Source organism: Argiope bruennichi, chromosome 7, assembly GCF_947563725.1.
Source record: "Argiope bruennichi chromosome 7, qqArgBrue1.1, whole genome shotgun sequence".
Classification (NCBI taxonomy): Eukaryota; Metazoa; Arthropoda; class Arachnida; order Araneae; family Araneidae; genus Argiope; species Argiope bruennichi.
In genome coordinates this window covers 17,884,450-17,903,001 of record NC_079157.1, presented here as the reverse complement: position 1 = coordinate 17,903,001, position 18,552 = coordinate 17,884,450, and the positions used below count along the sequence as shown (strand labels likewise).

At 30.3% G+C, this 18,552-nt stretch overlaps 1 protein-coding gene across 1 annotated transcript; it reads right to left on the bottom strand.

The window, feature by feature from the left end:
- Window positions 1-9,270: 9,270 nt before the first annotated feature.
- LOC129975301 (uncharacterized) lies at window positions 9,271-11,018 on the bottom strand. The gene is made up of 2 exons (XM_056088356.1): window positions 9,900-11,018; window positions 9,271-9,831 (listed from the first exon to the last, which is right to left on the bottom strand). Exons 1-2 carry the CDS (start codon window positions 11,016-11,018, stop codon window positions 9,271-9,273), a joined length of 1,680 nt encoding a protein of 559 aa, XP_055944331.1.
- Window positions 11,019-18,552: the final 7,534 nt, after the last annotated feature.

The following is an 18,552-nucleotide window of genomic DNA, read 5'->3' as shown; positions in this document are numbered from 1 at the left end:
GATAATATTCAACTTGAAAGTATTGGATAAGAAAGTGGAAGATTTGCTAAGGAAGAAAATCCAGATGGCAGCAGTGGCAAACTAGATGATCTGTTTATCTGTGATACAATTATTTGCATGCATCACAGCTATGATAGATCTTCTTGAATGGATATGCCAATAAATTATTCGCAGGTATCTTAGTGTAAAATTGATTTTCATATGGTATTGAGATCTGTAATCCCCCTTCCCAAATAACTCCTTTAAAAAATTTTAAATAGTAGCATAATTATTAATGCATTTATGTGTATATTCAGTCTTGATATATTTACAATAGAAAATTGAAATGCTATTATTTCATTCTTTTAAACTAATTCAAAAAATGTCATTAACTTTTTTTTTTAATTTTTCTATTTTTAAATTGAGTTTATTTAATTTGTATTATATGGATTTGAAATGTATTTTTATTTCACATATAAATTGATATTTTCAAAAAAATAGAATAAATGCCTTAATTCTTAGTTGATTATAAATGCATTTTAACATTGAGTACTAAGAAAAGGAATTTGAATATGAAATAATTATTCATATTTATTAGTTAATGAATATTAATTATTCTAGATAATTATTAATAATAAAATTAATATGATTTTGTAAAATTACTAATCAATATTTCGCTTTAATATTTAACAAAGCAAAAATTATGAGAAACACACAATTGAAATGCCTACCATAAGAAGTTCCTTTAATTCTATTTTTTAAAGTTATTAAATATGTATATTAATATGAATCTATTTTTAATGCATTCTGAAAATTGGGACTCAAAAAATCTACTACTGTTTTTTTTTTAATTTTTATTATTAAATAGAATTCACAATGAGAAGGTATAGCTTTCGACAGATAAAAATATAAATACTGCTTACTGATACACGTTTTCCCCTTTGCTTTCCATGTAGAAGAACTTAGATGATTATCCTACTTTATATAGTATAAAAGTAATCCTGAAATCCTAACTCAATTTCATGGTCATCTACTCCAATTTAATTCCTCTCCCTTTCAATATGGGTTTCCTGTTACTTCCTTTATTAATTTTCTTATCTTTTATTTTCTACGGATTAGGTATCACAGTGTAAAATTATCACTAAAATTTCGTCTTAGTCAGCTGATTATCTGTTTCTGTAGTTGAAGAGCTAAATTATTACTTATAATATGAAGGGTGAACAACTGGTCACCGAAGGCGGTTAGTTTCTTTTAAGCTAAAAGAATATCTATCAGTCTTTTGTTTATTTAATGAAAAGGATTAATTTTGAATAATATTTACCTCAAATATCGAATTCTGATGCTATAGCATAATTCTTCTTTTCTGCTTGATTCAAGGATGCAATAATGTACGGACCCCCCCCCCCTCTTTAAATCAAAAATGTCATTGCTGGAGGCCAGTACCTCCATTTTAAAAATGTCAGATCACTTAAATTGATGAGAATAATATTAAGACATTTTATTTCTCTAAATTAATAGAAACATTCTGAATTCAATAGGTTATAAATGGTGATTGAATATTTAATTTAAAGATTCTTTGATTGTTTTTTATTTAGTTTTCTTCCGGATTGAAATCTAACGGAGATCCATACCGAATCTGTAATGCAAGCTGAAAGAGACCATTTTTTTTTTTCTTTAAAATAGTTGAGAACTGTTTGTGGAATAGTATGATTGAGTTGTCTCCGTTATTTATTCAAACTGATATTATCAAAGAAATATAGACACATTTTCGCAGTTTAAAACAAAAAAAGTGACATTTTTATATTTGTATGTCTTTCTATATCTGTTTCTATGTTTGTTAAATTTTATTTTTAGATTTTTTTTTTTTTTTTTTTTTTTTTTTAGTATTATATCAAAAGTATAAATTTATTGCGACTTATTATGCACTTTTGTACCTCCCTCTAAAACTGAACTGAATTTTGTTTTTATTTCAAATTAATGTTTCTTTATCAGAAGATATTCTAGATTATAGAATATGCCATTCGAGTTATTGAAAGCTGATATTGTTTATTTCAGTTCGAAGTTCAGAAAGAATATAAAAATTTCTCATAATAGTTATCTGTTTATAATAAATTTTATTATAATTCATTAAAGAATTAAGTGATTTATGAAGTCAAGCCCATTTTTACTTACTAGTATAACGAAGTATGCAAAGAGAAAGTATTGTAATCGTCGAAAATCCAACTCGACATTTTAACTAATCTCAATATCTCAGTTTTAATTAATTTCCTGAGTCCATAAAGCACAGTTTGGGAACTGTCTGTTCATAAGTCTATGAACACAATAACTCAGAAGCGTCTATAGCAAGACAAATTGAAGTTTGGTTGCATGTTCTTTCAACAAATTTGAAGATTTCTGTCAAATCCACTGATGAATGAAATCCATTGATGTGTAGTCTGTCTATTTGGTTATTCGAATATAAACGAATATGATAGACAGTAAATAGCTATACGAATAAAATCGGTATAAAAATTTAACATTTAAATTAGATACTTATCGAATTTTGAATTAAATCCGTCAAAGAGTTGAATGTTAGTTGGTCTGTACGCGATAATATAAAAACACAACGACTTAGATAAATGAAATTTAACATATGATCGTGATATTAAAAATGCATTCTGCGTTAACTTTTGATTTCAGTTGGTTGAAAAAAGGCCATTCGCAATACATATTTGGTTTTATTCACCGTACTGTGAAGCACAAAACTCATATGCCATTGTCTAAAAATAAAAATCTGTGCATTTGTGGCGTTGACAGTGCTGTCTAATGCCCATGATTTTATTTGCGGAGGGAGGTGATGCCTTTATTAGAGAGTATACTCGAAAGTTATACTTATTCTTTGGGATACTTTTGTACAGTAATTTTCGCATTTCGTATATTCAATTGTACATACTTAGAGTGATTTTATATAGAAGAAACCCGTCATTAGAAATAATAAATCTACTTTGAGCAATGAAATGCATTGCGGTTTTTCAACAACGAGCTTGCATTTTCTTTCAGCCTAAGAGTTTTACTCAAGCGTATTTAACTTGTTTAGCATGAAGCATTTCGCTCATTGATTTCTTTCTTTCAATACAACAAATTTTAAATTTTACATTATAACTTAGTGAATAAGTTTCATATGATGCTTTCAAACGTTTTTGTTTGGTTTTAATGCGTTGAAATGAAAACTGACATTAATACCCATTTTAAAAACATTATTTTTCATCTAATTTTCACTAAGCTTTTAAATTATTAATAAAAATTAATTTGCCAAATTTAAATAACAGATCATATAATACCATATAAGAATTTTGTTATTTGTCAAATGCGATTCAATAATAGATATGATAATGTTTTAAATCTTCATTTCATACCGAAATAACGGAACCTACTAAGCAACCAATAACAAGCAACACTTTTTGAAACATTTTATTCATTTCGAAAATAATATTTCTTACGACATTCGGCTTAAAATTTTACTCTAATTATCTTCAGTATTGCATCTTCAGTATAAACCATTATGTTTATTGATTCTTTTAGAGTTGAATTTTTCATGATAAAACACGATTTGGAATTTTCTGAAGGAATACTAAGAGATTTTTTTCTTCGTATTTTAATTAAATTTTTAAAGAAGTTTACACATTATATTTCTAAAAAGTTATTCATTCTTATTTTGAACTAAATCATCAGAAAGGAATTTGAGACAAATATAGTATATTCAAAAAACATCTTTAACTTGCAACTTATTTTTACTAATCTCTTAATCTACTTAATCTTCTTATTTTATAACTTACTTCTTATTTTAAAATTTACTTTAGTTCATCATAAGCATTACTTTTTTAGTATAAATCGTTATGCTTTTTGATTTTTGCATATTGAATTTCTGAAAAGGTAATCTGAGGTTTTCTATAATATTATTAAGATAAGTTTTGGGGCTAAAGTTTCATATAATATTTCCAAAAATTTATTCCAATCCAGTATAATCCAATTTTTTCCAAAATAATTCTCGATAGTTTCAATTCATATTCTTTATGGAGATACACGGAAGATAAGCTAAAGTATCTTTGTTTTGGTCAGTCATCAGTTTCTCTTCAGAAATTATCATTATTTACATTAGAAGCAAGCAAAATTGCTTTAATATCTTCTTTAGTGATTTCATGCTTTCTTTTGTTCATAATGCAAAAATTACTTCTATATCTTCAAAAATAGATTCAAAATACGTAAAATATAAAGTAACAAGTCACGACTAAATAAAAATTTTCAGAATAGCACTTGAATAATGAATTTAGAAATTTTTTTCTTAAATGTAATCATTATATAATCAAAAATATAAGCATTATGAAATTAAATCTAAATTTAAATTATTTCGGAAATGAAGTTAGAAAATTATTTCGGAATCGAACAAACAAACAAACAAACAAACAACAACAACAACAACAAAAAAAAAAAAACTGTATTTATTTGGTTTAATTTTAATTCTATTTTTTCCCCCTTTTTAGTTGGTATGTATTACTAATTAGTCTCTCTCTCTATATATAAACTGCAGCAGTTTGAAGTTTTTTGGGTCTTCTTATGTTATTTGAAACCGATAGTTTCTACTGAGCATCAAACTTCCGATAGCCCTTTTACAGAGTAAAATGATGACTTCCTTCCGCAATAACAAGATTCGCAATACATTTCATGAAAAAACTGGTTTGTAATTTGATGCAGTGATAATCCAATAGTTTGCTATTATATCCTTACAAAGCCTGAAAAGAGAGTCTGGCATTTATCGGAAAAATAAAGAACGTGTCGGTATTCTTACATATTATTCATCTTTAAGAAAGCAGCGGAAAACATTTCTTTTAGTAAATAGCCATAAAATCTTTCCTATTTTGAGCTAACAATACAGGAATATAGACACCAAAGCCCTTTGGAAACACAATAATTACGCAAACCTATTAAGTGAGTGCCTCCCCGACCCCTTCCGCCTTAAGGTACAGGGGAGTTGACTGAGAAAAAGCCACTACCGTCATAGATAAAACAGACCTCCTACGATGCTGTAGCAGCACAGTAGCCACTTTTCACATTAATCTTCCCTCCAAAGCGGGATGGAAAGAAGAGAGGTAGAAATTAAACTGGAACAATCGACGGGTTTTGAAATGTACGAAGTTTACAGATATATGACAGTTTAGTGCAAGTGTGCAACATATTATAAAGTACGGTCATTTACCTCACCTACCAGGTTGTATCGCATATATTACTTTGATAATTCATATTATAAAATGTTTTATATTATTAGATCTAGTCATGTCCATGCCAAGGAAGTATCCCTCTGGGTGTCAAGACTCAGTTTCCAAAAATAAAATTAGCTGTTCTTCTTTTTCACTTTTGTGCAAAATTTCAAAAAGGCACGAATATATCTGTTTTCTCGTCTACGAAGTAATACTGGTTATGCAATTGCTTCGACTTCAGAAGTTACAATTCAAGCTTCAACTAGCGAAGAACATTCCGCACAAACTACACAATTTTGCAATGAAAGTGTAGAAACGGTGAAACTCTTTAAGAACCCTATGTTAAGAACCCTACAAATATGGTTGAATCATAAAAAAATGACAATAACAAATCTGATCAAGTGCATATAAGTAATTCAGGTTTGTGAACAAGCATTATAATTGATCAATTTAAAATGTTTTGTGTTAAAAACAGACCCGTACAATCACAAAAGAGTTTTTGCTAAGAATGCTGAAAGCAGGTCATTTTGCATTACTTACTATTTTTTTGATAAAAGTTCCAAATGATGAAAGCGTCGCAGCTGGTTGATTTATTCAAAAACACAAGACTCGGTATTTTGTTTTTTGCTGTACATTATTTTCTAGAGGAAGTGAAAATTCTACATGATTTATAGGTATCTATAACAGTTGGAAAAAGTTATCAACTATAATTAAAGATCATGAGCGTTCTATTTGTCATTTAATTCATTTATTGCTTAGAAAGAATTACAGAAACAACTAAATTTATGTTCGAATACTGATAAAGCAAATCAAATTAATATAAATAAGGAAAGACTTAAATTACTATTCAAAGAATTATAGATATAATTCTATATTTAGAATGTAATAATCTTCCACTTCGAGCAAACCATGATATAATAAGAAAGCCTAATAATGGAAAATTTTTAAGTTTAAAGTAAATACAACTCTGTGCTTAGGAATCATATAAACAGAATAAAAAAATTCCAAAAATAGAATTTTGTATGATTTAGCACATACATTACAAGAACAAATTATTCATGAGTCTGGAAGTGAAGTTCTTGACAAAATTAAAGACGATACAAAAGTATTAGCCACGTATTACAATATTCAAACGGATTTTACTTCTGATATTTCCCATAAAAAACCAGTTTTTATAAGCTATACAAATTTTAAAGATAAAAGATTAAGTATAATTGAGCCGCAAAAAGTATAAAAATGCCGTGGAACCTAAAAAATAAAAAGCAGCCACAAGAAATGCTCCCCAATGCCTCATTATTCAGTGCCATCGAATAAGAAAATGACGACCCAGATAAAATTTTACAGAACTTCCCAAAAGAGAAATAAAAAAGAGTTTACAAAAAGCAAAAAAAAAAAAAAAAAAAAAAAAAAAATCTAACTCAAACTTCTAAAAAAAGGGAAAATATCAATGATTTGATCATTAGCGATAAGAAAAAACGAATATCGAATGAAGACAGTAGGGAAAATAAAACTGAAAATGAAATGTCTAATTCTGTAGAAAATTTTCCAATTAGTAGTAAGAATCATCCAATTTTGGAAGAAGATAGTGATACTTATTTTAACACTTTAACGGGTGATGTTTCAATAAAAAAAACGGATGATACTTCAAGCAAAAAAACTAATAACGTTTTTTTAAAACTAAACAAAATTACGAAGAACCCATGTGAAACAATTATTAAAATAAATGATGTAAACATTTCCATTTATATGCTGAAATCGCTTAACTTAAATGTAACAGCAGAAGAAGAAAAATATTTGCAATCTCTCTCTCCATCTTTTAAGATAGGATGCTTATATGATGGAATCATTGATGCTTTTTTTTTTTAATTAACTAAAGATTCAGAATTGTGTAAAGCAATAGACTCAATTCATTCAACTTTACTCTTCCTATTCCAACACGAACAATCTCTAAATTATATGCAAGTAAAAGCGCTTACCTTTATTGTTTTATTGGCTGGAATCTCTTTTTTAACATACTGATGTTGTTGTCTCCATGTGGTTGCAGCTGAAGATTTCAAATTTCTAATTAGTGGCAGGTTCAGTGACTATGACTCATTAATACGGGGAACTTATCTTTAAGAAAATTATTTAATAGTTACTTGATTATATGTTACATGATTAAGAATATATTTACAAGTTAGAAGAGAATAAAGCGCATTCGTTGGTTGCCGCCAAAACGAGAGGAAGTCAACAAGCCCCTGGTGGCGAGAGGGGAAAGTTCTTTACAGTCAAAACTGGTTACAGTTAAGTCCTGGTTTCCGACCCTCTCCCACCTTTGAATTTCGTAAAGGACTTTAGAAACTCAAACAAATGAGTCTAGGAGAACATTGGGCTTTAAAAGCCGGCCATAACGGGATCTTCTTGGTTGTCTCACATCTGGAACAGCATGAGAGTCACTAGAGGTAGGTGTACCATCAGGAATCATCGTTGTGAATGGAGAATCACTCTTTGGGAGACATGGGATAGCAGATTTTTTACTTTGGCTGATCTCAAGAGGAAAAAGTCTCTGAATTGGACGTAGGAAAGACCCAGATTTGGTATGGACTTCCACGAGACGAACTTTCTTGTCTTTTCCAAGATATGATTTGATGACTCTTCCCAAAGGCCAATTTATTCGCTTGACGTTACTATCACCGATGAGAACAATGTCTCCTTCTTTAATTTTAGATTCATTACGATTTTTTGAAAATTCTCTAAGATGTCTAAGATATTCGATTCTGAAACGCTTTCTGAGATCTTGACATAATTTTTGCTTGTAGAAGAATCTTCTATTCATTTTCTTAGCATCTATTTGATCTATATCTGGAACTCCTATTTCTTTTACATCTTGCAAAAACATAGCAGGTGTTAATGCTACAAGGTCCTCATTGTCTTCACTTAAGTATGTCAAAGGTCTTGAATTTATAATGCCCTCAGCATCACATAGTACAGTGTAAAATTCTTCAAATTGTAAGGAGGCCTTTCCAAGAATTTTTCTTAAGATAAATTTCAACATACCTATAAGCATTTCCCAAAATCCGTCCCACCATGGGGCTGATGGGGGGTTGAATTTCCATAGGATTTTCTTTACTGAGGCATATTCTTGTATTTTCCCCCAATCAACAGATTTCAGCTCATTAGAAGTACCCACTAAGTTGGTTCCATTATCTGAATAAACTGTAGCTGGTCTTCCTCTTCTAGAAATAAATCTTCGTAAAGCTAGAATAAAACTATGTGTTGATAAACTAGTTACAGGCTCGATGTGGACTGCGCGATAAACTGCGCATGTAAAAAGTACAGCCCAACCTTTGCTTTTGTTTTTCAAATATAGTGGTCCGCACAAGTCAACTCCTACTACTTCAAAAACATAAGCATCTCTGACGCGATCTTCGGGTAGTGGAGCACTTGCTACTTCTAATGGCCGAGAGGAAAAACGTTGGCATATTACACAAGTCCTTATTACTTGACATATTGTCTTTCTGCTTTTTAAGATCCAATAATTCTCTCTTAAACTCGACATCAAAATCTGTATCCCAGCATGACTAAGTTCAACATGCTTTTCAAAAATACGTTTTCCGCTAACATCATGCTTTGAAGGCAGCAAAATTGGAAATCTAAATGTCGGTAGATCACTTCTTTGAGAAATTTTGGTCTTTACTCTTAATAAACCATCTGAATCCAGGAATGTCTGTAAGTTCAGTGTTTCGTTCCCCAAAAAACATTGACTTTGAACTTGTTTTAAAATGAACTTTTCTGCAGCCTCTACTTCCTCAAAATCTAGAGTACCGCATTTTCTTTCTTTTTTCTGGGTTTTAGCATTTTTATAAAAAACGGAAAATCCAAGCCGTGATTCTGGTCATTTTTCGGAAAGAATATACCTTAGAAAAGTACTCTAATTGCTCTGTCGTGGTGTTAGTGACAGACACAATAGATTTTCTTTTTTTGGAGTTTACAACGTCGAAATCTGGCATAGTTTCCGAAACAGGCCAATCTTCTATAGGCATTCACAGCCAATTTGGACCCTTCCACCAAAGAGATTTCACAAGTTCCTCTGCATTGGAACCTCGTGATGAAGGTCAGCTGGGTTTAATGTTCCACTTATGTGCCTCCAGTCTTCAGGATTAGTGAGTTTACGGATTTCCAGTACCCTGTTGTAAACGAAAGTAGCCCATTTCTCATTTCTTTTGATCCAATACAAAGCATTCATAGAGTCAGACCAGTAGAAGATTGGTATGTTCTCAAGTCCAAGTTCCGATATGGTTGCTTTTGCCAATCTAGCTCTAATAGTGCAGGACAAAAGTTCTAGGCGTGGAATAGAGATCTTTTTCAAAGGAGCAACTCTATTTCTAGCTTGTATTAACTGGCACGACGTGCTATCAGCAGATTCAGCTCTCAAGAAGATACATGTAGCGTAGGCACTCTGACTTGCGTCACAAAAAACATGGATGGAAAATTTGGAATCTTCTGCAAAGTCCTCACGTACACTTCTTGGTATTTCAAGATCATTCAATTTCGTTAACTTAATCTTCCAGCGTTCAAATCTTTCAGTTATCAGCAGAGGGAGTTCAGAATCCCAGGACAACCCCAATTTCCAGCATTCCTGCAACAAAGATTTGGCTCTAGAGTCACTGGACAAGAAAATCCTATCGGATCAAAGATTCGATGAACGGTTGACAGGATTTTTCTTTTTGTAATAGGTCCTTTATCTTCTTTAATCAAACTTTTCAAATCTAGAGATATAGTGTCCTTTGGTAAATTCCACAGAAGCCCAAGAACTGGTACCTTTCGGTCTTCTTGCTTTTCTTCAGTTTTGTCTTCAATAGGAGAATGCTCCCACCCTCGAAGTTCAAACTTGGCAGTAGATAATAGTGCTTGCGATTCCGAAATAAATCTAGCGAGTTCTTCTTTTCTATTGAAGCTGAAAACACAATTATCAACGTAGAAGGACCTCAAAAGTTGCTGGGCTGTTTCCTCGAGATGATCTGGAGCGTTTTTTAAATGAAGTTCTAATGTAGCTCCTAGAAGGAAAGGACTGGAGGAGATTCCGAACACAACTCTTTTGTGCTGCAGGGTCTTGATATTTCCGTCTTTTCTTCTATCCTTCCATAAAAATCTGATATATGGTCTATGTCGTTCTTGTAATCCAATTTGCAGAAAGGCCTTCTTGATGTTAGATATCACACCATATTTTCCAATACGAAAGCGATTTATGACTGATGGAATGAGTTCTACAAGATTTGGTCCCTTTTCGAGGCAGTCATTAATAGAAGGTGTATTCTTTTCTTTAGCTGAACCATCAAAAACGGGTCGAACTTTGGTCGTAGAATTCTCCTTGAAGACAGGATGGTGAGGTAAGAAATGCTGTCCTTTGATTTCTTGCATAGGATCACCTTCTTCAATAATACCCTCACTCTGCCAATCCTGAAAAACATCATCATAATCGGCCAGCTTTTCGGCACGTTCTAAGGCTTTAATACAACTGTTAAGTCTTCGTTCAGCTATCTTTCTGCCATCAGGAAGAGGTGGATGATCATGTATCCACGGTAGACTGACAACGTAGCGCCCCTCGTTATCTCGTGTTACACTGCGTTCAAAATGTTTCTTGGCCGCTTCTTCTAGTTCTTTTCTACTTTGAGTTTCTGCAGGGTCATTGATATTCAATGTATCAAGCCTCCAAAGATCGGATATATTTACGTCGTTGACAAGTAGAGACATTAGCGTGCTGGAACTATCATTTTTATTAATTCCTGATCTTCCAATAACTGTCCACCCTAACTTAGTGTTCATCGCAATTAGATCAGGCGAAAGGTTTTTCATTTCTCCTGTAAATAATCTGGCTGCCGTATCTGCCCCTAATAATAATGTGAATATCTTTGGGATCGTTTTCATACAAACAAAGATTTTCATCTAAGCAAATATCACTAACAAATATACCCAATTGTTCTTCGATATTTTTAGGATCTAATTTGGGAAGAGAAGTGCAAATTTTATTCTGATCCATTACTTCTACATTACAACAGAAATTATTTTCTGTATTACGCAATTTAATGGAATACATCTTGTGGTTTTCCCGCCTTTTCAGTCCTCCGAAAAGTCCATGAGTCACCGTTTGTTCCCCAAGACACATCAATTTCATTACATCCGCTATGTATTTGCTGACATACGACCTCTGGCTCCAGAGGTCAATGATCGATCTAACATAGTGTTTTAAATCATTATTTTCGATGCTAACAATTAAAGTCTGCAGATAAACCTCCCTGGAACATAAATCATTCAACAACGCGAAATTTTCATTTAAAAGATTATTCTCATCCTTACTTTCATTAAAATGGGTATTATTTTTCGGAACAGAATTATCTTGATTGCACAATATGGATAAAGGTTTTTTACCGCAGAGAGTACAAACTATTTTTGACCTACAAAATTTAGCAACATGAAATTGCTTTGCACAAATAAAACACGCAGCTTTTTTAGACAGTATACGTTTCCGTTCTTCCAAACTTAAAGTACGTACGTATTCACAATCAACAATATCATGAAATTTATTGCAGAATAAGCATTCCGGTGTTTTTAGTTTTACTTCAGAACTAATCAATTCTGAACTGCTAAATCTCTTTGCAGTGGAACATCTAGGATTATTTATTTCTCCGCTCGATGAGTCATAACGCAACGGGGGAAATGAATACTTTTCTTTTTTCGAACTCACGTGAGAAGCATACATTAACGATCGTTCTTTTGCTTTCAGCTGAAGAGACAGGATGTCGAGCAATTCATCTATTTCATATTTATCCGATTTCATGTTTTTATTATATTCTAAAACGAGATCGGGGGGAAGGCATTTTAACAGGATTGGGCAAAGTAAGTTTTCGTAGGTTTCTTTCAAAACATTAAGAGATTCAAGAGATCGGATTTCCGTCTGTATATTATCAAACATTTTTCTGAATGATACAATATCATCTGAGTTCTTTAATGGGCAGATACGCAGTAAATTATTCAAATGGGTATTAATGAGAACATCTGATCTTCCGAAGCGTTCTTTAAGTAATTTTATGGCGATTTTCTTGTGTTAACGTAAATCCTTCTATGGTACTAAGGGCAGAACCACCTAGGTGTGCTTTTAAGTAATTAAATTTATTGACTTCACTTAAAGAATCATTTTTATGTATGGCTGATTCAAACGAGTTCCAAAATGAAAGCCATAAACTTGATTGCCCGTAGAATTTAGATATCGCAAGTTTTGGCAATTTAATGTTCGATGATTCTTTATAACAGGAACTTGGAACATTCAAAGAATCAACATTTTTTGTTCGTTCACGTATTTTTTTGGTCGCTCTAAATTTCCAACTTATAACTTTTTGGGTGTATTCCGCTACTTCTTTTTTTAATTTGTCCTCGGAAACGAATTCTTCAATTTGTGAATCTAGATTCTTTAATTCACTTGACTCAACAGCAAGCTGCTCTAACATTTCTTCTAATATATCGACATTTACATCTGTTTTCGTTAGTTCTGTTTCAATAGTTTTACAAATTTTGGTAACAGATGTTCTCAATACTCCCCGTTTCTTTCTTAACCTGCCACATGTATCATCCATTTTTAGAATTGAACAGTTCGAAATTTATATTCAGTAAGATTCAATAATATATAAATTCAATAATAATAATAAATCAGTTCAAAACTCTAATATATATTTTTCAGCTCTAAATTAGAATAAACCACACTAATTATGCCGACAGGGATGCCAAATAATATTTCAACACGAACAATCTCTAAATTATATGCAAGTAAAAGCGCTTACCTTTATTGTTTTATTGGCTGGAATCTCTTTTTTAACATACTGATGTTGTTGTCTCCATGTGGTTGCAGCTGAAGATTTCAAATTTCTAATTAGTGGCAGGTTCAGTGACTATGACTCATTAATACGGGGAACTTATCTTTAAGAAAATTATTTAATAGTTACTTGATTATATGTTACATGATTAAGAATATATTTACAAGTTAGAAGAGAATAAAATGCGTTCGTTGGTTGCCGCCAAAACGAGAGGAAGTCAACAAGCCCCTGGTGGCGAGAGGGGAAAATACTTTACAGTCAAAACTGGTTACAGTTAAGTCCTGGTTTCCGACACTTCCATAAAAAGATATCTTGAACTTTCCAGTGACTCAGGATATACAGAAAATGAACTTTTTATCAATTCCGGTGAATTTAAATAATCATTGGGTTCTTTTAATAGCTAATATAAAAGAAAAAAATACTTGAATTATATGATACATTAGGTCCAAATGTAAATGAGGATATCTGCATATTAATTCGTGAATGGAGTGCATTAATTAAAAAACTACTGAACAGAAAGGAGCACTGGAAATTGATTACTCCACGTCATGTGATTCAAAAAGATAGCTACAACTGCGGATTCTCCATTTTTTTTTTTTTTTTTTTTTTTTTTGCATATCAAAAATACCATAATTTACAAGTCGATGAAAATTTTGATGCCACTAACTTCAGAGAACTCATCTTTGAAATTATTAACATAATTTGAATTTATGTTTATGTGATTACATTTACATATCTGTGCAAATGATGGGGACTAGGCCTGATTAGATTTCTAATTGGGGACACCTCTGTGATGAATTTTCAAATTTGATTTTGACAATTCCTCAGAAAAAAAAAAGCGAACCAGAGCTTTCCACCTCCTGGGTCTAGTATGGAAGAGAAAACAACTCATTTTATCTATCAAATAAACCTGTATCTATTAATCTCTCTCTCTCTCTATTTATATATAATCACAAATAGGAATGTGATGTGCTGTTACTCTATAGGCCAGACCATTTCACCTAGAGTTACTTAACTTGGACAAGTATTTTAAAGAAGTGAAACCCTAGGAGCGTTTTCTCATCCTTAGAAATTTTAATTTAAACAAAATTTTTGGGTTTTTCTGAAATAATTTGCGAAAATACTACAGGACAAAAAGAATTTTTATATCATAATAAAAATTTTTAAAATTATCTTTTCAATAATACTTTGTTGTTCTTAAATCGTTTTCATTATTGTTATTAATATTTTATCGCAGTTTTTTCTCTCCATTATTAATGATCAAAATAGAAAGATTTGGGATGTATGTTATACTACAGAATAATATTGATATATTATTTGAATGAGGTATACATGGACATATTATATAAAATATCTTATCGCAATTTCTAGTAATCATTAATTTTAGCGAACCAATTGGTTACGAAAGTATCCTTTCTCTTTCAGTCTCTATACATATTAGATAAAACTAATTAATATTAATCCTATTTAAAGAAAAAAAATTCGAAATGTTATAAAATAAGTCTACACTGATGGTTAGTATATTCCATTTTTTTATAATTCAACTTTATTATTACTTTATTGTGAAAATGAGTCATTGTAATATTTAGATGAAAATAGTTAATATTTGTATGATTTGGAAAAATGAAAATAATAATATTTTCACTGATTGTTTATATGATTCAAAAGGTGTGGATTTCATTTATTTTGTTCATTCACAAGATTCATTAATTTGATCAAGAAAAAGAAAAGAAGAAAATGTTGATTGCTTTCGACTAGTATTTCAAAAAAGCGTTGATAAACTAACTGTTTTTTTTTAAATATTTTATTACTTTTTCATAACATTGACATGAAAGGAAGATATTCCAGCTATCATTGTTGAGAGTTATATAGATGTGTATAAGGGCTATTGTTAAAAAATAATAACCATAAAAATGAAAGCATCAGCTTATTTTCTTTGATCAAACTGCAAATTAAGGTTGTGGTAATAGGTAGGATCGACTATACGAAGTTTGAGGTCCCTTTGGAAACAATATTAGTAAATTGTTCTGATTTTTTTATACTTGCATCACAGGAGTTTTTTTTTCTCTCATACTTCTTTCTAAATTCATTAATCTAGAGTGAGTAGTAATTAAAAAAAACTGCATAAATAAATAAGTAAAATTTAGAAAAAAAATTGGGGTTATTTTTTTGACATATAAATAATGTTACGAATCTGTAATGCTGCTTCCCAGCATAGTTGGTTCCACCATCGGAAAGAATGTTTTATAGTCATCTGTATTGGACGGAGTCCGTGTGTCGCGTCGGAGGTCCCGGAGCTTGGCGACCATTTGGAGACACGGCGACGAATTTGGCGACTTTGGCGCCAAAATAGATTATACCCGAAACATCGAGAATTTTCCCGAACCGTCCAGTAAGAACCGAGATACGCCTCGAACTTTCCGGATTGGTTGAGAGGCTTCTAGCCCCGCCCCCCTGAGACCTATAAAAGGAGGCGGCCGCGGCTGCCAGGAGTAGTCGGGAGTAGGAGTAGTTCCAGAGATAAGCGGAGCAGCGACGGAGTGAAGCTAGTGCTGAACTAAGCTGTGCGCTACTGTCTACAGTAGAGACTTGTTGTATGCTGCTGTTTTATGCTGCACGTCTCGGCTGAAGATAATCGTCTGTTGTGCTGTATATAGTTGTCATCTTTGTGCTGTCCTGTGTGTCTTCGTGTAAATAAACGTCGTTGTTTTATTTTTTACTGCCGCCTGCTGATTGAGTGTTCTCCACACCATATAACTCCCACTATCCAAACGAACCCCGGGAAATTTCGTAACAATATATATATATATATATATATATATATATATATATATATATATATATATATATATATATATATATATATATATATATATATATATATATATATATATATATATATATATATATATATAAATGAATTTAGAATAATAATCTTTTCTAGTTTTTTTTTTTTTTTTCTTTTAATACTTATTCTTGCCATTTTGAGATTTGAATCATTTTACAACTGTTTCAAAACCACGAATTTTGTTTAAATAAATGTCAGAGAAGAATTTTGTACATAGAGAACATATAAAGAAAGCATATATAAATGAAAGCATAGACAGCCAACTGCCTTAGATGCAAACTGAATATATTGCAAATAGTTGTGATTCTTTTCCAATTGTTTTAAGAAATAATTAATAAAGAATAATAAATAGTAGAAATATACAGTTAACAAGAAATGAACCTCAGAATGGTATGTGTAAATTTCATGTCGTAAATGTTTAGTAATGTAAAATTATTTGATTAAGGAACTCATTAAGCCAGTTTCACAAAATATTTACTTTATAGCAACCCTTAATTCCAGCTAGTAGAAATAAAATTTATCTAATCTTATTATTTCATCGAAGCTTATTTTTTATTTAGCTGTTTTTGTTTTTATAAATTCTGTTGTATGATTTTGTATGGTATTTCTAAAGAAAGAAAAAGTGCCTTAATCCACAAAATCATTAGACATACTTTTTTTCATTATTTACACTTCTCTGCAAATAGCTAATTTATATTAATTTTTATATTTTTCTAAAAAATGTCTACATAAAATTTCCTTACATTTCAAAACTCACTATTACAAAATAATGCTTTATGCATTTTAAAATTTACTGGTTAAAATTAAATCAAATCAAATAATATATAAAATAAAATTAATGCACATTATGACGGTTTCAAATGCCATTCCTTTCTCTTCTTCGTTTTCAAATGTCTACAAATGTTTTTATTCAATAAAGAGGACACAAATTCTTTAAAATTATTATTAAAATATATGATGAAAAAGGTTAATTTTTAACATGCGTATTGTTTAGATGATCTTGAGATTTATAATTATTAACAAACATGAAAAAGAAATTTCAGTGAAACAATATAAGTGTGAGAAATTCCTTGCAAAATGAAAACTTAAATCTACTTCGTGGGCGGGGGGGAGGCAACTTTTAAAGGTGTACAATAATTTAAGAAGTGTAATTTTTTTAAATCAAATTTCAAGCAATGAAGTCATGTTTGAAAATAACTGCTGAATGAAATGTTTATTTAAATTCCTTTGTAATACAACATTTTTTATTCATTTCAGTTAGTTACAGAAACACTTAAAAATAACACTAAACAACTTGTAATTTAATTAATAAAACTATATTATTAATATACAATAGTTTTATAATACTATAATATATGACTTAAGGAATATCACCAATTCTTTTGAGAAATGACAATGTTATTGAAATTACAATCTCATCTTTTATATAAAGAAAAGTTATTATATATTTATAATTTTATTAAAAATTATTTTAATACATAAGCTATTGACTAAAGGAAGAACTTTATTTCTATTTGAAGGACCAATGATTTAAAACAATACCAATGTAAAATGGTGAAGAATTTCTATCAGTAATTCACTTGAAAACATGTTTAAAATTTGCCAGAACTTTATCGGGATATTTGAAAAGGCCACTTTAATTCATAAGTATAACTTATAATACAAATCTTTTTGCACATACACATATTTATTATTTATAAAATGAATATAAGTATAGACATTCTATTCAATATGAAATATTTGTTTCAAGGCAACATAGATCATCAGCCAATTTAATCACAAATAAGAAATGACTTAAAATGAATTCTATAATATTTTCAAATTAAGCGGAGAATTAGTCAATAAAAGAAAGAATAGGAAACCTATCTAAAATATAAGAATTGTTATAGTACAAACCCTTCATTTTAAGTGTTAAAAAAATTAATCTTATACATTAATTTTCTTAATCTACTTAAAGGAATTAATATAAAAAACAAAAAGAAAGTGGAAAGTTTATTTCTATTCTGATTTAATATCACAAGTACTATTCTACACAAATCATAAATACTGTGATGCTATTTTCAAATATCTCTAAATGCAGCAATTTTCTTTTATGTATAGTATGCAATTTCTTTTTAGATATTTGTTCAAGTGATTATTTAGCAAGACAGTTTAGAAAGGCACTATATTTAATATAACCAACAGATTTCAATAACATTCATAATAATAAAATATAAAAATACTAAATAAAAATATAATATAAAAATACTAAAAAGAAATATAATATTCAATCATCGTTTCTAATATCAGATTAAAAAAAAATTTCAAATCACTGAGAAAAAAGCAAAACACTCAATATCTGAATGCATTGTCAACTAAATTTCATGAAAAAAGATCCCCTATTTAAAAAATCTATTTTAATAATAATTATATCCACACACTAACAGTATTATGAAGCAAACTTCAAAAGTAATAAATCCGATACACAGTGCAGGATGTTTCAACAAATTTTAGTTAATTCTTTTAAAGATTGGTATGAAACAAGAACTACTATTTCTATATTCTACTGTCCAATACTTATTTCATGAAAATTATGAATATTTAGAAATTACAGCAATTATTTTCTCTTTTTGTATGTTGAAATTCTTTTTCTGTTTTCAGAATT